The 24,666-nt window shown below is 47.5% G+C and overlaps 1 protein-coding gene across 1 annotated transcript in view; it reads right to left on the reverse strand.

Moving 5' to 3' along the window:
• The window catches only part of FRYL (FRY like transcription coactivator), a 655,466-nt gene that overhangs the window by 567,617 nt on the left and 63,183 nt on the right, over positions 1-24,666 (reverse strand). The window contains 2 exon segments of the mRNA XM_030191364.1: positions 2,344-2,397; positions 23,388-23,587. Coding sequence (XP_030047224.1) covers positions 2,344-2,397; positions 23,388-23,587 — 254 coding nt within the window.

The following is a 24,666-nucleotide window of genomic DNA, read 5'->3' on the forward strand; positions in this document are numbered from 1 at the left end:
GAGAAGCTGCTGTAGAGAAACTGGGGGAGACCTTAGCTGGTCAAATGGAGAAATGCTGGATGAAAGGAGAGAGAAAGAGGGAAATGCTGGAAGAAGGGAGCAGAAAGAGGGAAGACGCTGGATGGAAGGGTTGGAAGAGAAAGAGGAAAGCCACTGGTAGGATGGTGGGGAGAGAGAGGACATGCTGAATGGAAAAGGGTAGAGAGATAACTGTCTAGAAGGAAGGGGAGATAGATGGAGACAATGGATGGAAGGATTGGGAGAGGGTAATAGGTGGAAGGATGGAGAGAGAATGAGGGATGACACTGGATGGAAGGGTAGGAGAGAAAGAGGGAAAATGCTGGATAGAAGGTTAGGGAGAGAAAGAGGAGACGCTGGATTCAGAGAGAGGGAGAGACACTGAAAGGATGGGGAGAGAAAGGGGGAGAGGATAGAGTTAATGAAAGACTGCAGAATAAGAGGAAGGGGCATGGGGAGAACAAAAGTGAGGAAAAAATGAAAAGGGATAGGTAGATGAAGTAAAAAGAGAGAAATTAAAGAATGGATAGTAAGATCGGATGAAAGTTCCGGAGTGCGGAGCTGCCTAGAATGAATGGCGGCTCCCGCTCAACTGCCTGTCCAGGACTCCAGTCCAGCCCACCACCACCACCACCAAGTGCACGTAAAACGTTTTACAGGAGGGTTGTGGAGCGGAGGTGAGGAGCACGAGCCTGGCCCTGGAAGGTTCTTCTTCATGATTCGACATTATTTTGAGGCGAGCCCAGCAGCAATAGGAGCCGGTAATAAAAATTTAAATACTTTTTTTTCATCATAATTTTTAACATTGTGTGACGTGTGCTGTGTAATTTTTATTAAATTGAGCTAGCTGGGGCCTACTGCCTGCCTGGGGCTGGTGGTCACTATTAAAATTTATTGTTGGGGAATTTCTATGTTGGGATGGGCTCCTCATTGACCTAGGTAATATGGGTGGGTACTATATATATATATATATATATATATATATATATATATATATATATACACACACACACACACATATATATATATATATATATACACTATATATACTATATATATAAATAGTGCCCACCCATCTTAGCTCTGGGCCCAGCCAAAATATCAGGTCTGGCTACGCCACTGCTATGCAAGCTGAATTTTAGAATCATGAGAGAAAAAAGGAACTGTAAGCTATACAGCAGCATTTTTCAACCGGTGTGCCAAAGCTGCTCCCCAGGTGTGCCACAGTCGAGAACTGCAGGGAAACGGGGTTTGCTGCAAAGTCCGCGGGAATCCCCTCCAGGTCTGTGGGGATCCCGTGGGAGTGTTTAAGCCTCTCAGTGACCAACTACTTACACAGGGTCCTACAGATGTTCAAGTACCACCTCCTCCTCCCTTCAATAATTCAGCAAAGCTGTACTTGTTCTCTGCCTGGGCTGATGCAGTAAGGCTCACAATGATACATGCATGGGGCCAGCAGAATCAGAGGTCACCTGATCTACTGGTGCATGTGTGTGGTGACCTCCAAATGCAGCCGGCCCATGTGTGTGTGCCTTGCTGCATCAGCCCAGACAGAAAGCAAGTGTGGGTGCACTGAATTATTTAAGTGAGGACTTGCTGCACAATGCTAGTTAACCGTGATTTGCCACCAAAGAAGTACGTTTGCTGCCATATAATTCTTAAGAAAAGAATGTATTTCAAAATTTTATGGACCACCTTGAACCCAATAATTGAAGCTGTTTACAGTAATTAGTCCCTAACATCAACCCCCTCACGTCTTCAACCCTTCAAAAAACCTCCAAAACTTCCACCCTCACCATCTCCCCCCAATCTCAACACAAGACCAACAAAAGCCTCTCACTTAAGCAGCTCATTTTTGGATAATAGCCTTACTGTGTTTGGACACTGTGTGAGTGATTACAATGCACAGTGATCAGATAGGAGGTGAGCTGGATCCTGGATCCTGTAAGAAACAAAGAGGAGCAAGGCCCCTTAAACTACCAGCAGTGGTGGTGGAGACCAAAATTTAGTAATAGAGATTAAAGATGAAGTAAAATGCTTAGGGTAAAGGGGCAGTAAGGAAATGGATTTGGTGTTGAGTATGAAAAATTACTTGCATATTTAATTAGTAAACTTGAAATATGATCTTAATTGATATTCATCGTTAAATGATAAAATATGTCCTTAAAAACCTGATGGGGTGCCACAAGATGAAAAAGGTTGAAAATCACTGCTACAGAGCATACTCAAAACTCTGATTTGTGGTGCAGAATTAAGTACAGAAAAGGAATTTTTTTTCCCCATAAAAAGAGCCAAGTATCTCAAATCATAAGAATCTTTTCCTACCTGGTCAAACTGAGGATCTTCACCTCTTTGAAGTGACCTGGACAAAAGCTTTTCCTAGAAATAAATGACAAACATTAGATGGTATAATCATGGGATAAGTGACTTACATTGAAATGAATACAAGATACTTCTGTTCTGTCAAATCCAAATGTTATGTCTGATGACAGTGAAAGTTTAACACTTTGTAAATTGATGAAAAGTCTAATAAAAATAAGAGGTTAAAAAGAAATTTGTTTCCAGTAAATATAAAGATACGAGCTAAAAAGTTGAAGTTCATTAAGAACATAAGAATCTAAGTGTTGCCATACTGGGAGAGACCAAATGTCCATCAAGCCCAGTATCCTGTTTCCAACAGTGGCCAATCCAGGTCACAAGATCCCAGAACAGTAAAACAGATTTTATGCTGCTTATCCTAGAAATAAGCAATAGATTTTCCCAAGTCCATCTTGATGTTTCAACAGTTTTTATTGATGCAAAGTCAAAGTAAACATATCCAACAATATGGGTACACAGAGAAGCAAATACCAAAGTGTACACAATAAAGCCAGAATAATAAAGACAGTCATCAAACTTATAACAATTTTATCTACCCACTCCCACTCATAATCCACCCCATACCCTTTTAGCTGAAACAATGTTTAGTGAACAAATGAAAAATGAAAAGACATTGTAACAACCATAGATGAATTAGTTCAATTGTACAACAAATCTTTCCTCCCGCTTCCACTACAAGCAAAGAAATGCAGAGAAGTAGCAGAGCCTGGAGCACCTGTATCCTTATAGCACTCCAGAAAATCAGTAATCAAGACAAATTCCCATAATCCCAACCCCAACCCTAAAAAAGCAAAAAAATGCTTTGTTCAACCAGTGAGCGCACGGCATGCACCATACAAGGACCCCACTCAAGAGACAAAAATATGACAGAAAAACAAAGAAAGCAGAAAAGAACGTTAAAATTAATTTAGAATTAAATTCAGATCTATGAGACAGAGATTGAAGATACACATCCCAAGTGGCTGGAAACAGCTTTTTAAGTTTTGCATGCTTTTCTGTTCAAGCAGCATCGAAGCATGAAAGCAATTCCTCCAGAGCCAAAAAGATGGGGCTTCATCATGAATCATTTAGGATAAGTGTCTACCAACTTTGCACAATGCAGTTTTTGTCCATTCTTCTTAGCAGAATAGCTCAAGCTCTCCATTTAGCTGGGTATCATCTGTGGACTTACTTCATACAGTCTTTCTATTAGATTAAATTCTGGGCTTTGATAGGGCCACAAGGACATTTACTTTCTTCTTGCTGAGACCTTTTATTGTTGCTTTTGCCTTGTGCTTAGGATCACTGAGCCAATCCCATGTCTATGGCAGACTGGAAGAGGCTTTTCTTCAGGATCTGCCTGTACTTTGCATCATCCATATTTCCTTTAGTCTTTACAGCCTCCTTGTCCTTGCTGCTGAAATCATCCCCACAACATAATGCTGCCGCCACCATGCTTTAAAGTAAGTATGGTGTTAGCAGAATGATGTGCTGTGTTTTATGCTACATGTAGAATTACAGAGACAGAGTTCCAGACTCTCAGTGCACAAATGAGATAATGTTATAGGGAAAGAGGGCTTTACATTTGTTAGGATCTGGACAACATTTAGGAAAGAGGAAGCCTACTTCAAAAGGATGGGTTCTACCTTAAACATGGTAGACCCCAGCTGCTGGCATGCAATAATAAAAGAGGGATAAGGCACTTTTAAACAGGAACAAAGGCAAAAGCAGACCGTTCATAAGTAGTGCATGATTCAGCGTGAGCTATTTTTCAAGGACACTAACAAAACAAGAGAGTTAGAGAATCCTTAGAGGTTGAAATAAGGCAAAAGTCACACAGGTTTCTGTAAGTAAAGGACAAACACAGCTGACTATTCCAAATTATCCCTGTCAACTTCTAGGCAGGTTGTAAATATAAACAACAAACTTTGACATGTCTGTATATGAAGTCTAAAAATAAAAAATAAGATGGAATAATTGGAATATATCATTAAATGAAGAGGTAGATATAACAGGCATATCAAAAACTTTGGGGAAGAAAGAAAACTAATAGCATGCCAATACCATGGTACAATTTATACTGCAATGATACAGTGGATCAAATTGGTGGAAGGATGGAGCTATATATTAAGAAAGGAATTAAGTCAAACAGGATAAAACTTACGCAGGTAACCAAATCCACTGTGTAATCATTATGGATGGAAGTTCATAGTAGTTTACCTCCTCCACTATTCTCTTTCCTTTCAGTGGAGGAGGTAAACTACTATGACCTGACCAGAATGAACAGACAGATCAAGAAATGCTAACAGAAATTAGGGAAACTAATAAATTTGGCAATAATAATGGATGGTTTCAATCATTCCAATGTTGATAGAATAAATGGCATGGTAGGGAGATAAAGATTCTAAATTAAATAAATAGAGCAGCTGGTTCAAGAATCGACAAGAGCAGGAGTCATTTTAGACCTAATCATTAATACAATGCAGAACTTGGTGCAAAAGGGAAGACTGTTGGGGCCATTTGGCAACACTGTTTATAATACAATCAAATCTGACTTAGTAACTAGAAAAAAAGACACTAGGGACTGTGGCTCTGACTCCTACTGATATTAGACTTTGAAATATTTGTCCTGGATCTAAAGTACTGGCAAATATAACTCTAGATACAGGACAAAGATAGATATATCAGGAAAGCGAAGCGACAAATGGAGGAAAAGATAGCTAATACGGTAAAATTGGGGGACAAGACCTTTTTCAGATATGTAAGTGACAAGAGGAAGTGCCATAATAGCATTGTGAGGCTAAAAGCTGAGGGAGAGAAATATGTGGAGGATGATGATAAGGATAAAGCTGAACTACTTAACGATTATTTTAGCTCTGTATTCACGAATGAAAGACAGGGGGTAGGGCTGCAGAAAACAAAGGCTAAAGGGAATGGATGTATGGTAGACCAAGCCCCGTTTACGGAGGACTGCGTTCGTGAGGTGCTTGCCAAACTGAAAGTGGACAGAGCGATGGGGCCTGATGGGATATACCCGAGGGTGCTTAAGATACTCGGAGAAGTTCTGTTGGCTCCGCTGACGGACCTCTTCAATGCTTCCTTAGAAACTGGAGTGGTCCCGGTGGACTGGAGAAGGGCGGATGTGGTTCCTTTGCACAAGAGTGGAAGTAAGGAGGAGGTTAAGAATTACAGATCTGTCAGTCTGACCTCGGTGGTGAGTAAGCTAATGGAAATGCTTCTAAAGAGGAGGATTGTGAGATTTCTTGAACTACACGGAATGCGGGACCCGAGGCAGCATGGCTTCACTAGTGGCAGGTCGTGTCAGTTGAATCTGACTGTCTTCTTCGACTGGGTGACCAAACAGTTGGATATGGGAGAGGCGCTTGATGTGGTAATACTTGGATTTCAGCAAAGCCTTTGACACAGTTCCACACAGGCGACTGATAAATAAATAGAGTGCCCTCTGTATGGGACCTAGAGTAACTGATTGGGTTAAAAATTGGTTGAATGGTAGGAGACAGGAGGTAGTGGTAAATGGAGCTTGCTCTGAAGAAAAGGATGTTGTCAGTGGAGTACTGCAGGGATCGGTCCTAGGCCCGGCTCTTTTTAATGTCTTTGTAAGCGATATTGCAGAAGGGCTGTCTGGTAAGGTTTGCCTCTTTGCGGATGATACTAAACTCTGCAACAGGATGGACACCCTGGACGGTGTGAATGGCATGAGGAAGGACCTAGCGAAGCTACAGGAATGGACCAATATAGGGTATGATACATACCTGTAGCAGTTGTTCTCCGAGGACAGCAGGCTGATTGTTCTCACGACTGGGTTGACGTCCGCGGCAGCCCCCACCAACCGGAAAAAGCTTCGCGGGACGGTCGGCACGCAGGGCACGCCCACCGCGCATGCGCGGCCGTCTTCCCGCCCGTGCGCGACCGCTCCCGCCAGTTGAATGACAAGCAATAAAGTATGAAACACAACTCCAAAGGGGAGGAGGGAGGGAAGGTGAGAACAATCAGCCTGCTGTCCTCGGAGAACAACTGCTACAGGTATGTATCATACCCTTTCTCCGAGGACAAGCAGGCTGCTTGTTCTCACGACTGGGGTATCCCTAGCTCTCAGGCTCACTCAAAACAATAACCCAGGTCAATTGAACCTCGCAACGGCGAGGGTACAACAGAAATTGACCTACGAAGAACAACTAACTGAGAGTGCAGCCTGACCAGAATAAATTCGGGTCCTGGAGGGTGGAGTTGGATTTACACCCCAAACAGATTCTGCAGCACCGACTGCCCGAACCGACTGTCGCGTCGGGTATCCTGCTGGAGGCAGTAATGAGATGTGAATGTGTGGACAGATGACCACGTCGCAGCCTTGCAGATCTCTTCAATAGTGGCTGACTTCAAGTGGGCCACCGACGCTGCCATGGCTCTGACACTATGAGCCGTGACATGACCCTCAAGAGTCAGCCCAGCCTGGGCGTAAGTGAAGGAAATGCAATCTGCTAGCCAATTAGAGATGGTGCGTTTCCCGACAGCGACCCCTAGCCTGTTAGGGTCGAAAGAAATAAACAATTGGGCGGACTGTCTGTGGGGCTGTGTCCGCTCCAAGTAGAAGGCCAATGCTCTCTTGCAGTCCAATGTGTGCAACTGACGTTCAGCAGGGCGGGTATGCGGCCTGGGGAAGAATGTTGGCAAGACAATTGACTGGTTAAGATGGAACTCCGACACCACCTTCGGCAGGAACTTTGGGTGAGTGCGGAGCACTACTCTGTTGTGATGAAATTTGGTATATGGAGCATGAGCTACTAGGGCTTGAAGCTCACTGACCCTACGAGCGGAAGTAACTGCCACCAGGAAAAAGACCTTCCAGGTCAAGTACTTCAGATGGCAGGTATTCAGTGGCTCAAAAGGAGGTTTCATCAGCTGGGTGAGGACGACGTTGAGATCCCATGACACAGTAGGAGGCTTGATAGGGGGCTTTGACAAAAGCAAGCCTCTCATGAATCGAACGACTAAAGGCTCTCCAGAGATGGCTTTACCTTCCACACGATAATGGTAAGCACTAATCGCACTAAGGTGATTCCTTACTGAGTTGGTCTTGAGGCCAGACTCTGATAAGTGCAGAAGGTATTCAAGCAGGTTCTGTGCAGGGCAAGAACGAGGTTCTAGGGCCATGCTCTCACACCACCCGACAAACCTCCTCCACTTGAAAAAGTAACTCTTTTTAGTGGAATCCTTCCTAGAGGCAAGCAAGACCCGGGAGACACCCTCAGACAGACCCAACGCAGTGAAGTCTACGCCCTCAACATCCAGGCCGTGAGAGCCAGAGACTGAAGGTTGGGGTGCAGCAACGCTCCGTCGTTCTGCGAAATGAGAGTCGGAAAACACTCCAATCTCCATGGTTCTTCGGAGGACAACTCCAGAAGAAGAGGGAACCAGATCTGACGGGGCCAAAAGGGCGCTATCAGAATCATGGTGCCGCGGTCTTGCTTGAGCTTCAGTAAGGTCTTCCCCACCAAAGGTATGGGAGGATAAGCATACAGGAGGCCGGTCCCCCAATGGAGGAGAAAGGCATCCGACGCTAGCCTGCCGTGTGCCTGAAGTCTGGAACAGAACAGAGGCAGCTTGTGGTTGGTCTGAGAGGCGAAAAGGTCCACCGAGGGGGTGCCCCACGCTCGGAAGATCTTGCGTACCACTCTGGCATGGAGCGACCACTCGTGCGGTTGCATGACTCTGCTCAGTCTGTCGGCCAGACTGTTGTTTACGCCTGCCAGGTATGTGGCTTGGAGGAGCATGCCGAACCGACACGCCCAACGCCACATCCCGACGGCCTCCTGGCACAGGGGGCGAGATCCGGTGCCCCCCTGCTTGTTGACGTAATACATTGCAACCTGATTGTCTGTCCGAATTTGGATAATTTGACAGGACAGCCGATCTCTGAAAGCCTTCAGTGCGTTCCAGATCGCTCGGAGCTCCAGGAGGTTGATCTGCAGATCCTTTTCCTGGAGGGACCACAGACCCTGAGTGTGGAGCCCATCGACATGGGCTCCCCACCCCAGGCGAGATGCATCCGTCGTCAGCACTTTCGTGGGCTGCGGAACTTGGAATGGACGTCCCAGGGTCAAATTGGTCCGGATGGTCCACCAGAGCAGTGAAGTGCGACAACTGGTGGAGAGGCGGATGACATCTTCTAGATTCCCGGTGGCTTGGAACCACTGGGAAGCTAGGGTCCATTGAGCAGATCTCATGTGAAGACGAGCCATGGGAGTCACATGAACTGTGGAGGCCATATGACCCAGAAGTCTCAACATCTGCCGAGCTGTGATCTGCTGAGACGCTCTGGTCTGCGAAGCCAGGGCCAAGAGATTGGTGGCCCTCGCTTCGGGAAGGTAGGCCTGAGCCGTCTGGGAATTCAGCAGCGCTCCTATGAATTCCAGAGACTGAGTTGGCTGGAGATGGGACTTTGGGTAATTTATCACAAACCCCAGCAGCTCCAGAAGTTGAATAGTGCACTGCATGGACCGGAGGGCTCCTGCCTCCGAGGTGTTCTTGACCAGCCAATCGTCGAGATATGGGAACACGTGCACTCCCAGCTTGCGTAGGTAGGCCGCTACCACCACGAGGCACTTTGTAAACACTCGTGGGGCAGAGGCGAGCCCAAAGGGCAGCACACAATACTGAAAGTGCCGTGCGCCCAGGCGGAATCTGAGATACTGTCTGTGAGCTGGCAGTATCGGGATGTGAGTGTATGCGTCCTTTAAATCCATGGAACATAGCCAATCGTTTTTCTGAATCATTGGCAGAAGGGTGCCCAAGGAAAGCATCCTGAACTTTTCTTTGACCAGGAATTTGTTCAGGCCTCTCAGGTCTAGGATGGGACGCATCCCCCCTGTTTTCTTTTCCACAAGGAAGTACCTGGAATAGAATCCCTGCCCTTCCTGCCCGGGTGGTACGGGCTCGACCGCATTGGCGCTGAGAAGGGCGGAGAGTTCCTCTGCAAGTACCTGCTTGTGATGGGAGCTGAAAGACTGAGCTCCTGGAGGACAATTTGGAGGCAGGGAGGCCAAATTCAGGGCGTATCCGCACCGCACTATTTGGAGAACCCACTGGTCGGAGGTTATGAGAGGCCACCTTTGGTGAAAAAATTTTAACCTCCCTCCGACCGGCAGATCGTCCGGTACGGACACTTGTAGGGCGGCTATGTTCCCGTGGATCCAGTCAAAAGCCCGTCCCCGGCTTTTGCTGTGGAGGCGCAGGGGGCTGCTTAGGCGCACGCTGTTGACGAGAACGAGCGCGCTGGGGCTGTCCCTGTGCCTGACGAGGCCTTCGGGCCGGCTGGTTGTACCTACGCTTTGCAAAAGAATAGGGTGCAGCCTGCCGTGCCCGGGAAAAACGCCCACCCGTGGGGGCGGGTGCTGAAGGCGCCCGGTGGGAGAGCTTGTCGAGAGCGGTTTCCCGCTGATGCAGTTGGTCCACCATCTGCTCGACCTTCTCACCGAAAATGTTATCCCCCCGGCAAGGGACGTCGGCCAGTCTCTGCTGGGTGCGGTTGTCCAGGTCAGAGGCACGCAGCCATGAGAGCCTGCGCATCACTATACCTTGGGCCGCAGCACGAGATGCCACGTCACAGGTGTCAAAAATCCCCCTGGACAGGAACTTTCTGCACGCCTTCAGCTGCCTGACCACCTCCTGATAAGGCCTGGACTGCTCCGGCGGGAGCTTATCGACCAGGTCCGCCAGCTGTTGCACATTGGTCCGCATGTGGATGCTCATATAGAGCAGGTACGATTGGATGCGGGTCACGAGCATGGAGGACTGGTAGGCCTTCCTCCCAAATGAGTCCAGAGTGCGAGACTCCCGCCCCGGGGGCGCCGAGGCGGTATCCCTCGAACTCCGTGCCCTCTTGAGAGCAGAATCCACGACCGCTGAGTCATGGGGCAACTGGGGCCGCATGAGCTCTGGGTCAGAGTGGATCCTGTACTGGGACTCTGCTTTCTTGGGAATGGTGGGATTAGTTAATGGTCGCACCCAGTTCCGGAGCAGCGTCTCCTTCAGGACATTGTGCAGCGGTACCGTGGAGGACTCTCTAGGTGGTGATGGATAGTCGAGGACCTCGAGCATCTCGGCCCTCGGCTCTTCCACAGAGACCACGGGAAAGGGAATGCTTATAGACATATCCCGCACAAAGGAGGCAAAGGAGAGACTCTCAGGAGGTGAGAGCTTCCTCTCCGGTGACGGCGTGGGGTCCGAGGGAAGGCCCGTAGACTCCTCTGAGGAGAAATATCTCGGGTCCTCCTCTTCCCCCCACGAGTCCTCATCCTCGGTATCGGACATTAGCTCATGTAGCTGAGTCCGGTACCGGGCCCGGCTCGACGTCGAGGCACCGAGGCCTCGGTGTCGTCGAGCGGTGGACTCCCGCGCCGGCGGGGACGGAGCTCCCTCCATCGACGTCGACGGGGACTCCACCTGCGTGGCTGTCGAGACCGGCACCGCAAGCGGCGGCGGTGTCGACTGCCCCGGCGCCGGGCTAGAGCTCGCCGGCGCCACAGTCATCGGCGCCGAGGGCGCAAGCACCCCCGGCGCCGGCACAGCCTGGCGCATCAGCCCTTCCAGGAGCCCCGGAAGGATGGCTCTGAGGCACTCGTCCAGGCCCGCTGCCGAGAAAGGCGGTGGGGCCGGCAAGGGTGTCGGTGCCAGAAGCTGCTGGGGGCCAGGAGACGGCACCGAGGTGCCGGAACCCCGACGCGTCGGTACCTCCACCACCGACGGAGATCTCTCCTCTCTGTGATGACGCTTCGGCGTCGACACCTCCTCAGGCACCGAGGGCTCCCGGTGACGGCGCTTCTTGTCCTTCTTCCGGTGCACGTCACCGGTGCCGGAGGGCATGGAGGAGGAGGAGGTCGATCCCCCTCGGTCTCGAGGTACCGGGTCCGACAGGGTTCGGTCCCGTGGCTCACGAGTTGAGGGAGTGACCGGGGCCGACTGCCCACGCGGTCTCTCTACCCCACTCTCGCCGGCGGACCGGCGGGCCGACGGGACCTGTTCTCCTGGGGTCGCTGCCATCGGTGCCGATGTCTCGGGCATCGATACCGGTACCGAAGAACCGGCCTTCGATACCGATGCCGTCGAGGTCGACGTCGAGGGGCCGGCGCAAGTTCCAAAAAGACGGTCCCGCAGAACTTGCCTCGCAACCTGAGTCCGTTTCCGGAGACCGAGACACAAAGCACACGACTTGAGATTGTGCTCCGGCCCGAGGCACTGGAGGCACCAAGCGTGGGTGTCGGTCTGCGAGATCGGCCGGCCGCAGCGACCACACTTTTTAAATCCACTCGGGACCTTCGAGGACATCGACGGAAAAATCGCGTCGGCGAAGTCAAAGTCGGCAATGGTGGCTAAAATCACACCACGAAAATTGAAACCGACCGAGCGGCCACTAGGCCGCAACGAGGCGTCCCCGCTAGAAAGCGAGGGAAAAAGGAGGAGCGCGTGCTCCACACGCGCAAAATTCTTTTTTTTTTTTTTTTTTTTTTTTTTTGGATAACAAACGAAACTGAAAGAAGAAGAGGCCAAAAGGGCCAAGAGCGACGACCCGCGTAAACGCGGTCGAAAATTCCGGCGGCTGAAACGAGAGAGTTGCAAAAACACGACTCTCTCAGTCGCGGGAAAAAAGTAACTGGCGGGAGCGGTCGCGCACGGGCGGGAAGACGGCCGCGCATGCGCGGTGGGCGTGCCCTGCGTGCCGACCGTCCCGCGAAGCTTTTTCCGGTTGGTGGGGGCTGCCGCGGACGTCAACCCAGTCGTGAGAACAAGCAGCCTGCTTGTCCTCGGAGAATGGCAACTAAAGTTTAATTCCAAAAAATACAGGGTCATGCACTTGGGTCGCAAAAATCAGAGGGAACGGTACAGTATAGGGGGTTAAGTGCTTCAGTGTGCAAAGGAAGAGCAGGACTTGGGGGTGATTGTGTCTGATGACCTTAAAGCTTTCAAACAGGTAGAAAAAGCGACAGCCAAAGCCAGAAGGATGCTCGGGTACATAAAGAGAGGCATGACCAGCAGGAAAAAGGAGGTGATAGTGCCGTTGTATAAGTCTCTGGTGAGGTCCCATTTGGAGTACTGCGCGCAGTTCTGGAGACCCCACCTACAGAAAGATATAAACAGGATGGAGTCGGTCCAGAGGGCGGCTACAAAACTAGTAAGCGGTCTTGAATGCAAAAATTATAGGAACAGGCTTATGAACCTCAACATGTATACGCTGGGAGAGAGGAGACATGACAGAAACGTTTAAATATCTCAAGGGCATTTACGTACAGGAAGAGAGCCTTTTCCAAATGAAGGAGAGCTCTGGAATGAGGGGGCATATGACAAAGTTAAGAGGGAATAGGCTTAGGAGTAACCTAAGGAAGTATTATTTCACAGAAAGGGTGGTGGAGGCCTGGAATGGCCTCCCGGTGGAGGAATCGAGGACTGCTCCAAAATTTTAGTTTCAACAGTTTTTATTAATGAAGCCCAAAAATGGTGTTTACATAGTGTAAATGTCTCTACAATCAATCAACACACACCAAGTACGGAAATTGTACAATATTACTCATCTCCATTAATCTTTTAACTTTATCCTCCCCCCCCCCCCCTTTGTACTATTAACTAACATTTAATCAACAAGATCTATTAACAGCAATTTCCCAACAACCCTTTCCCCCCCCTCTTTCCTTTCTACCAATTGACACCATATGTTGAAATGTTTGACCCCCCAAATATAATCACTTTTAGGCGTCAGCCTTACATACACAAAGCCTTGAATTGAGATCAAACCATGATGTGTGAATCTACTCCCCCCCGCAGGAGAGCCAGGGGGCCCGGGGGACGACCATACCACACTGGGGAAAGGTTAATACAACTCCAAATAAACTTCCCTCCCCCTACTACCCCCCCTCCTAAACCCTCCCTCCCCCCCGCCTTGGTCTGCTCTATTGTTCTTCCCAATTCCTAAAGGGTGGTAGGAAAAGGATTCTATTCCCATTTAGTTTCCATTAATTGCCGATGGAAGTTTGGTCAATGCTCCAAGTTTATTAATAATATGACTCCTCGCCCTGTGGGACAAGGTGTTAATATATCCTTCCCAAGTAAAGAAAAAATTGCTTTGTGTCTGAAGGTTAAGCAGAGAGTCCTGAAGCTCCATCATAAGTAAGTCATGTAAGCGATTCCTCCATTGCCAAAAAGAGGGGTTCAGTTCTTGTGTCCAGTTAACAAGTATGCACTTCATGCCCACCAAAAAAGCCTTATGGGCCATTACATTTTGATATCTCGTACCCCCCTCCACTGGCTCATGGCAACCCAACAGAATACTCATAGGCTGTTGATTAACCGTTTTCCCTCCTATCCTTTCTAAGTATTTAACTATCCTGGTCCAGAAAGCTGTTATAGCTGAGCACTTCCAAAAAGCATGGTAAAAGTTATTATCCGGAGCACCACAGCGTCTACATTGGGCCGATTCTATATGTCCCATCTGATACAGTCGAGACTGAGAGGTATATGCCCTGTATATCACTCTGACCTGGCATTCTCGAAGGTTTGCATTTTGCGTCCATTTCAGGACTCCTCTCCAGCCCTTCAACAAATCTCCCGGGGTGATCCCTCTTTGTATGTCTGCTGTCCACTTTGCTGCCACTTGTGTGAGATCTCCCTGTGGCCTAGCCAGTAACAGCCTTTTATGTAGTAGGGATATCGAGACAGGCTCCTCCGATATCATCTCAAATAAATCCCCCATCTTAGTGGTCAGATCAACCCCCAGTGCAGCTCGGGGGAGTGAAGCTATATAATGTCTAAGCTGTTCGTATGCAAAACATACCCCCCAATCTGCTACGTCTAGGTTTAATTCGGCCATTGTTTTAAGGTTACCACTGGGCTCCAACCAATAGTGTAGAAGTACATTGTCCCCTTCTCCCCAGGATCTCACTATAGGATTTTCATCCCCTGGGCGGAACTCCTCATTCCCTAGGAGGGGTAATAATCTGCTACATCTAGGATCGAAGGACCACAGCCTAGCCAGATCCTTCCATATGGCCTTTAAGGGCCACACCAACACACTAGTCCGCAGCCTTGTAGGCAGGTCTTTCAATGCCCCATGTGAGACATACATCAGGTTTAAGGGGCTACACCTTGCTTTTTCTATCTCCAATGGGGTATAATCCTCCCTCTGCAGATACCAGTCCCCCAAGTGGCGCAATAAACATGCTACATTATAGCGTTTAATGTCCGGCATTCCCATCCCCCCGTTCCTCCAAGGCCTCACCAATTGTGAAAATCGTATCTGGGGTCTTTTCCCAGCCCACAAAAATTTTGAAAGCAGTTTTTGTAAAGATCTCACTTCCTGGTGTTTGAGGTACAATGGGATTGTCTGTAAAAAGTATAGCCACTTAGGGAATAGCACCATATTAAACAAAGAGATGCGGCCCACCAACGATATCGGAAGTCCTGCCCATCTTTCCAGTGTTCTCTTGGTGTCTTCTAGCAAGTATTCTACATTAGCTCTATATAGCAGCTTGGGATCCTTGGTGAGCTGGATTCCTAGATATTTAAACGCATCCCTCACTCTTTTGAGTGGACAACATAAACTTTCCCACTGCTCCTCTCTCATATGAAGTGTCATAACCTCAGATTTGTCTAGATTAAGACGAAAACCAGAGTAATCCCCAAATTCAGCAAAAATGTCCAAGAGGGACGGTAAGGACCTCTGGGGGTCCTGTATTATAGTTAAGAGGTCATCAGCAAAAGCCGAGATTTTAAAGGAAGTTTGCTGTATCTGTACCCCTCTCACCTCCTTCATATTCTGGATTTCTCTTATAAGAGGGTCAAGCACCAACACAAAAAGAAGGGGCGAGAGGGGACATCCCTGTCGGGTACCCCTGGCAATCCTGAATGTTTCCGAAGCCTGCCCATTTACCCATACCTCCGCAACCGGTCCTTGATACAGCGTTTCTATGGCATGTAGGAAAAACCCTTCCATCCCAAATGCCCTCAGGGAAGCAAACATGAAGTCCCAATTAACCCGATCAAATGCCTTTTCGGCATCAAAACTAATTATTAAGGCCGGGGTTGATGATTCTTGTAGGCTTTCCAACGCTCCTAAAATCTGCCTCATATTGCGAGCTACTGATCTTTCTCGTACAAAGCCCACCTGAGACTCTTCCACTATCTCCGGCAGGATCCGTGCCAGTCTGTTTGCCAGAATCTTTGCCAGTAATTTTGTTTCAAAAGGAAGCAAAGAGATAGGCCTATATGAACTGGCTAAAAGTGGGTCGCGGCCTGGTTTTAACAAGACTATGATTTGTGCCTTCCTTAAAGACTCTGGTAGACCCCCCATCTCTATACATTTATTGAAAACCTCTGTCAGGCAAGGTACAATATCCGAGCTAAGGAGCTTATAAAACTCAGAGGAGAGTCCATCCACTCCTGGAGACTTATGCAATGGGCTGGCACGTATACCCCAGCTCACCTCGTCCTCTGTTATTAATCTATTAAGGCTACTTTGTTGTAGCTCTGTGATCTGGGGAAGTGATTGTCCTGCTAAATAACACTCGGCTTGGAGCCCCTGATCCTCTGGAGGGGAATATAAAGCCTCGTAAAACTGCCGGAATACTTCATTCACTCCCTCCAGAGTATGCTGAGTACCCCCCTTTGTATCCCTGATTTGTGACACATACCTGGAGCCACCCACTTGCTGTAACAGTCGTGTCTTCAATTTCCCTTGCTTATTTGCATGTTTGTATAACTGATAACGATAGTAAAAATTTGATTTTTTAGCTTTGGCATGAATTAACTGGTTCAAAGATGTCTGAGCTTCTAATAGTCTTGATTTATTTAAGGGTGTTGGGTTAGTTCCAAATCTCTGGCGTGCCTGCCCCACTACCTTCCCCATCCTGACTATCTCTGCCTCTCTGGATCTTTTCTTATAGGAATGATATGAAATTATGGCTCCTCTCAGCACGGCCTTGGCCGCTTCCCAAAATAGTATCGGATCTAAATGATAACTATTCTCATTAAACTCTGAGTATTCTTTCCACTGGGATTGTATATAGGGGGCAAATTGTGGGTCGTAGAACAGTTCTGTGGGGAAATGCCACCTAGGCCTCTGGGTTCTGTCCCCACCACCCCCAATTGTGATCCACACGAAAGCGTGGTCTGAGACCTGTGTCGGCCCTATCTCTGCCTGTTGTAACCAAGGAATCCTATTTGCTGAAACCAGGATATAGTCAATTCGGGATAGTGTGTCATGTGCCCTAGATAAGTGGGTATAGTCCCTCTCTCCCGGATGGTACAGGCGCCATACATCAACTAGATCTAATATAGAGCACAGCCGTGGGACTCCCTTTGTCAAGTTCACTGGCCCTACTCTAGAGGCTCCAGTACTATCCAGTAATGGGTCAGAGACTGAGTTAAAATCTCCCCCCATAATTATAGGTATCTGATCAAAGGAGTGCACATGTCTCACCAGGGTCTGATAAAACCTCCTGTCGTATTGGTTTGGTGCATATACATTAATTAGTAAGAAAGGGTGATTATTTACATGGGCTTCTAAGAAAACATATCTTCCTAGCGGATCCGTAATTACTCGTTTTTTAGTAATATGGAGCCCTTTGCGGAATAAGATAATAACTCCCGCCTTTCTACTTGGTGACGGGCTTTCCACGTAGTCTCCCACCCACCATTTACACAACTTCTTATGTTCTATTGCTGTTAGGTGTGTCTCCTGTAACATTGCTATATGTGCCTTTTGTCTGTTTAAAGTCTGTAAAATCTTACTTCTTTTGATTGGGGAGGAAATACCCCCCACATTCCAAGATATTAGCTTAACCATATCCTATCCTAAGTGGCTCACATATGTTATTAAACCTATAGTAAAGAGAAAGGTGTCCCAGCCTACACCTCCCTCTGTTTCTTTGTATACTCTCGACACTTCCTAATTGTCTTTTCCTACCCCATTTACATACCATGTTCAAACAGACCTGCTCCCCACCCCCTCCCCTATTCCCCCCCCTCCCCTCCCCTCCCCCCCGTGAATTCCCTCCCATCCCCTCCAAACTTTAAACCCTTGAGTTCCAACAGGGAACTCATCACGTATAGTGTCCTATCCCCCTCTATTTCAATTAACCATCTGCTCCATGGGGAAGACCCCGTCATGTAGAATTTATGCCTGTCTCCATTTATTGAGACCGGGTGTTTACCTTGTACCCCCCTGTCCAATTATTCCCTTGAGACAAAAGTTTAGGTATGAAGATATAGTCTCTAATCATACTTAGCAGTCTTCTAGTCCATGTCTCAAAGTCTCTCTCAACTCACATGTCCCGTCAAAGACTTTCTTCTATGAGACGCCATCTTTTCAACATCAGGTTGCAGGGTCCTGTGCAATACTTTTAAGGAATTCTTTAGCTGCAGCCACCTCTTCAAAGAGTTTCTCTCCTCCCTCGTACTGCACCTTCAGTTTGGCAGGATAAATCAGTGCAAACCTGATTTTTTTTCTCATACAAAGCCGCACACACGGGCGCAAACTCCTTTCGCGCCGCTGCTACACGTGCTGAATAATCCTGGAAGCAAAGGATCCGTTGGCCTTCACAACGAAGCTCTCCTCCTGCCCTTACAGCCTGTAATATCGCCTGTTTGTGGCCATAGTGAAGAATCTTCATTATCACCGCCCGCGGCCTCACCGCGCCTTGGCGCTTCGGCCCCAGCCGATGTGCTCTCTCGATGCGCAGCGGGCCCGGCAGATTATTCAATTTTAATGTGCTCTGAAGCCAAGTTTCTATGAAGCTTCCCAGCTCTGAGTCCTTTATATGTTCCGGAAGCCCAATTAGTCGCAAGTTATTACGACGAGATCTGTTCTCTAAGTCGTCTAGTTTGTTTTCTAGCTCTGCTATTTTCTTTTGTAGGGCCTCCACAGGTTGTTCGGATGTCACTGCTCGGTCTTCCAGGTCACTGATCCGCTGTTGCATGTGGTCCAGATCGAGGTGGAACCCGTCAAGCCGTTCATGGGCGGATTCTGCGCGGTCAAACAACGCTTGCAGTTTTTTATCAAGTGCCGCCTCTACCGCAGCTGTCACCTCCGCGGTAATTTCTGCCGTCCATACTGAGCAAACGCTCGAATTCGGCGATTGCTGTCCGGGCGCCATCTTGGATTCCACGATCTTGCCTCTCTCTTTATCTTTTCTAAGCGTTTTCGCCGCCATTCTTCTTCTCAAGGCTAGCAAGCAAAAGCCACCCGGTCTCCAAGTTGTTAGGCTGGCAATATAAAAGTTCATTTTTCCCCTTTGAGGCTGTTAATGGCGTAAGATGATGGGGGAATCGCAGGAGCTCAGTTCCAATGCGACTTCACTCCTGCATCACACCACGTGACCACCTGCTCCAAAATTTTAAAAGGCACGGGATAAGCAAGTGGGATCGCTTAGGAACAGGTAGAATTGGAGGTTTCAGAGGATGAGCAGAATGAATGGGTCATATGGCCTTTATTTGCCATCGTGTTTCTATGTTTCTATATAGATGGGAATGGGATTTGATATACTGCCTTTCTGAGGTTTTTGCAACTACATTCAAAGCGGTTTACATATATTCAGGTACTTATTTTGTACCAGGGGCAATGGAGGGTTAAGTGAGTTGCCCAGAGTCACAAGGAGATGCAGTGGGAATCGAACTCAGTTCACCAAGTTCAGAGTCCACTGCACTAACCACTAGGCTACTCCTCCACTCAATAGATAGACAGATATAGATAGATAAGATACAGATATAGATATATACAAGTATAAAATTGTACAACATTATATTATGTGGTAAATTTAAGTTTTTATTTTAAAGCTGGAATCGGAGTCACTACATTTTTGAAGACTCCAACTCTACCCAAAATTGCTTCAGACTCCAACTTCATGGCTCTAACTTCACAGCCCTGTTGAAAAGCAATGCATCAGGTGATCTAGTAAAAGGGGACACTAAGGAAGGACGTGTCATGAAACGCCTAGCCACCTAGAGGGTGTTGAATAGCTTGTTGAATAGCAAGTAACTTTTTGTGCTGCAGCAACTGTGTGGGTCTCCTTCATCGTACTGGAGCCACCCACAAAAGCCACCAGCTTAGGTGCAAGAACTGGAATGCTCTTTAGTGCAGGCTTGGAATTATCTGAGCAATCCATTTAGCACTCATGTCTAAAGTCTTTAGGTTTTTGGGGAACAGTGGAGGTTGCCGACAGTCTCTGAGGTTGCAGGGATATTGGCTTTGGGCCCTGGCTGCCCTTAGATACTGACTGCTTGGAATATGGATTGCTTCTCTTTGCCAACCAGGGACGGTTAGCCATAAAGTGTCACGGTCTCAGGCTCTCGGACACTGGAATAACGTGAGCCCTTGGGCTACTGTCGAGGAGCGACAGCAGCAGACAAAATCCCCCAACCAGGACTGGACAAACGAGCAAGGATGGAGCTGGAATCTGGAACGGACTTGGCTTGGCTGGACTGGAACCAAATGCTGGAATAGACTTGGCTGGTCTGGAACCAAATGCTGGAATAGACTTGGCATGGCTGGAACCAAATGCTGGAATGGACTTGGTTTAGCTGTCCTGGACCCAAATGCTGGAATGGACTTGACTGGAATAACAGGACTGGAGCAACTGGACTTCACCTGCACTAACCACCGTTCCCCAGAGGTTGAGCCCCTAGGTGCAGGCGGCCTGCAGGACTTACAGGACGGAGCTGGTAGTCAAGAAATGCTGGACCAGACTGACTGGAACAACAGGATTCTCACACCGGACACTGGATACTAAACAAGCTTGACTAGAACAGGATTCAGGATTCTCACACAGGGTATAGGTTACTGGAACAAGCTTGACTAAAACAGGGTGAAGGATTCACAGACAGGCTAGACAGAAACAGGGCCAGGGTATACATACAAGCTTGGCAGAAGCAGGGATCAGGACATACAGAAAGGATGAGGACTGAAGCTAGAGACAAGCAGGGTCAGAACCAGTGGTGTAGCCAGACCTGACATTTTGGCTGGGCCCAGAGATAATATGGGTGGGCAATATATATATATATATATATATATATATATATATATATATATATATATATATAATTATGATTTTAAAAAAAGCATATACAATTGTATTACCTGCTGGGCTGGCACTGGCAGGAACTCGATTCTCAAATGATCTCACTCGGACTCGAACCTTTCCATTTTCCACAGGGCAGGGCCAGGCTGAGGCTCTAGTTCAATACTCAACCCGGCCTGCGTGCACCTGCAGCTATTTTTTTTTTAGCCTGCCCTCAGATGCGAGCGGAGCACACCGCCGCGCACAGCAGCCACGTCATAAAGTACTACTGCGTAGGATCATATGGATGGAGGGAACTACTGCGCGGCCGCGACGGGACCTGCTGCTGCAACGAGTGCATTTTCCTGCACCCCCCCTCCCCGAGCCGACGGTAGGCGGGATGAGTCTGCTGGAGAGATCAACTGAGCCGGCCCTGAGCGTATGGCCATGACTGCACAACGTGGTACGTTGCTGCAGTGTGTGCGCTTGCCACGTGGGTGGGCAGGCGGGCCTGAGCCGAAATCGGGCTGAAGCCTGCCCTGGAGAGATCAGCTCAGCTGAGCTAGAGCGAGCGGGTGCCGTTTCTGCCGTGGTCGCTACGCCGCTGCACAGTATGTGCGCACGCTTCGGTGGGCGGGCCTGAGCTGAAATTGGGTGGGCCTGGGCCCACCCAGGCCCACCCGTAGCTACGCTCCTGGTCAGAACCAAAGCTGAAGACTTGCAAGACAGAGACAAGTAGGAAGGGAACTGAAGCTAGGGATAAGCAAGCAGGATACAAAGCAACAAACTCAGACAAAGAATAAGCAATGGCAGAAGGCCGACAAGCAGCCACAGAAGGATAAAAGCAGAAGAGCTAAAGAGCTAAACTGCATACAGACCGAAGAACAAGAACAAGGCAAGGCAAACAGGCAAGAAACAAAGCAAGGCTAGTTGGTGTGCTACTAACAGCACACCAACTAACCTTGAGACCTTTGGCATTGCAAAGGCACAGCTGAAAGGGCCAGGTGCATAATAAAGGCAATTACAAGTGAAATCACAGGTAAGGGTGCTGCTTAGTTCCAAACAACCCAAGCAAGTTTGGCAAGCAGGAAGATCTGAACCAGACCGGAATGACTTCTGAAACATGCTTGGGAAACAGCAAGAAAACAGTCTATAGCAGCCACCGGTTCTGGCCACCAGAGGGCGAGGTGAGCACTGACATGGAAAACAGTCACAATCGTGACATAAAGATGTCGGCCAACTCAGCCAATTTCTCTGGAGTATGGGGCTGGTGATCTTCAAAATGTTCCCTCACCTCTGGACAACAACGTTACAGAAACTGCTCCAGGACCATCAGGTTTTGGAAGTCCCTCAAGGTTTTTACCTCAGCTCCACTGAGCCACCGCTGATACTGGTATCTTTGCAAAAGGGGGCAGATGATACAATGAGGTGGTAATTCAGCTAAGTCCAGATCTTTAGTTCGTAGACCTTGGGGGTAATGGCATAATGGTTCAACAAAGCTTTGTGAACCTCCTCAAACTGGGAGCACGTCTCTATGGACAGTCCTTGGAATGCCTCAAGTGGTCTACAAGTTAGCTTTCCTTCCAGATAGCGCACCCAGTCTTTCTGAGGAATCTCACTGAGGCAGCAAATTTTATCTGCCCTCACCACACAGTGATAGTCAATTAATTATTGCAGTTGATGACTCCTGATCTCATGGAATGGGGCTCCTTAATAAACTGGTCGTCTGCTGTGCCTCCCCCTGAGCCATTTAAATATAAGCTTTCATTTTTATTTATTTATTTTACTTGGAAGGCTCATATTTAAGAACAGAAAACAGGCACCAATGTGTGCTTTCACTTTCAGATTTGCCTGGACTCGTGCACACTTCTTTCTCAGTACCAGCACTTACAGGCTTGCACAGGCTATCTTCTGCTTCAAAAAGAAATCAAAACTGGCAGATTTTAAACTAGAAATCAAAAGAAATCTTTTTTTCAAGCCTTTCACTGCCAGCATTATTATTCCAGCAGTAAAACCAAGGTTTGTTTGTATCAGGGCTTTTTTTGAGGGGGTACTTGGGGGTACTGAGTACCGGCACCTTTTCCACTGTCTGCTAAACTTGACCCATGGTTCTTGTATTTTAATGAAAGAGCTCAGGTTCTACATACAAATTCTGCCTTGTCATAGATTCTATGACTGGTTGCAGGGGTCCTGGCTATTGTGGGATGAGTCCCTCAATGATCACTCCACCCCTGAAGGGTGACCTGGCATTTGAGTACCGGCACCTTTTTTGCTAGACAAAATGCACTGGTTTGTATGCTGTTCTCTGAGCATTGAGAAGGCATAGTTTCAGACATCTGCTTTACAATTAATACAGAATGTTGCAGTCTACTTGATTTTTAATTTTAAGTATGACTATGCGATTGGCATTGGCTGCCAGTGGAATACTGTATACCATACAAAACCTTGTTATTGGTTCATAAAGTTATACGATCTGGTTCACCTTATTTTTTCTCCTTACACCTGTAACCATATGTCCCTGCTCGAGCTCTGCATTCAGCTCATCAGCACCTATTAATTGTTCCCTCCTTTCAGCACATTTCACCAAATATTTGGAACTCTATGTTTAGAATTGTAAGGCCTACTCTGTGGAACACCCTCCCCTCTGCCTCTACGAGAAGCCTTCACCTTCACTGTTTAAACTGTCACTGAAAACATATTTGTTACAGAGAGAATTTGATATATGAAGCTGCCTTTTCTGCCAGTATGCTGGGCAGTGATTGACCACTGGGGCATGGGAGAAGCAGTGGCAGAGGTCTTTGAAACTTATTTTTCTCTATCAGATTTTGTATTTCTTTTCCTATTTGTGCGATTTTATTTTATTTGTACACCACTTTGATGGTCTTTCCTAAGTGGTTAATGAAATACACAGAACTCTGAACTATGAAAACATAGTAGAAATATATTGCTCACCAAGGGTTCAGCCATTACAACTTCAATTTTCTTTTCGGCATGAGCTGCAAACTCCACAAAGAGACTTTTGATGACATATTCACCAGGTTTGATGTCAGGGTCAATGGTAATGTTCGACATGATAACTCTTCTCTTCTCACAGACTGAACTGCTGATAGGAGAAACTTGATGCTTATTTATACTGGTAGCTGGTACAGATGCTATAGAGAGGAAACAAAAAAGTATAAAAACCACTTTCGTTCATAAACTTTTAGAATTGCAACAAAATTTGGAATTATCTAAAATGTCATTCAATACAGTAAAGAGAACTTACACTAAAACTGATGTCTCACTGATATCAATCAATAATGAATAGGTCTAAATTTTTGATCTTAGCACAAAGAGTTTTACCACCCCAGCCATATTACACATCCTTCCCCACCTAATATACACAATACAAGCAAACTTCTAATTTCATAAAACTATAAAATCTCAGTTATCACCGTAAAATAATAAGTACATGAAGCATAGAACTCTAAAGTGAGGTATGTGACAGAGGAGTCCCTGAACTGTATAGACTGAACTGTAATAACCCTTGTGGGACATGCAAATGCCAGGACAATAATGGAATTTCTTGTGCACAGATGACAGCACCTTTATTGGTGTACCATCAACATAATTAGCTAATTTACCCTTTTAAGAATATGCTTAACTTCAGCATTCCTCAGGCTTTCCCTGTATACAGACCAGTAACGGCAGGGGCCCAGAGAAGGGAAACCACTAGACATTTATGCTGCCTATGTCAGAAAGGCATACAGGACTGACTGTAGCCCCAGAGGACTTATCCATGCACAATCTCCAAGGACAAGGTGGGAAATGGAGAAAGAAGAGATGTCTAGTGAGGAGGGTTCCAGACAGGGAAGACAGAGAAAAGATATGCTTGACAAGGAACAGGAAATTGTGGGGGGGGGGGCTGAGGGACAGAAAAGATGGCGCCTGATGGCAAAGGAACACCTCAAACACACTTGTACAGATTTGCACTACCAACAGACCCCCAACTGCAACCTACCCCACTACTCAAGTATTTTGCTCACTGTCACTCAGCCATAGGCACAGAGACCCTTAGTACAAACCTGAAATAACTCCCCACCCACTCAAACACACCACACTCAGTCATTCACTACTGCAAATATATACTCACTCTTGCACACATCCAAATACAGTCCTATACATCTTTCCCATGCACTCACTGTTTCTCTCTCACATACACACTTGCCCATGTAGACACCAAGTATACACT

The sequence above is a fragment of the Microcaecilia unicolor genome, chromosome 2 (assembly GCF_901765095.1).
Source record: "Microcaecilia unicolor chromosome 2, aMicUni1.1, whole genome shotgun sequence".
Taxonomy (NCBI): Eukaryota; Metazoa; Chordata; class Amphibia; order Gymnophiona; family Siphonopidae; genus Microcaecilia; species Microcaecilia unicolor.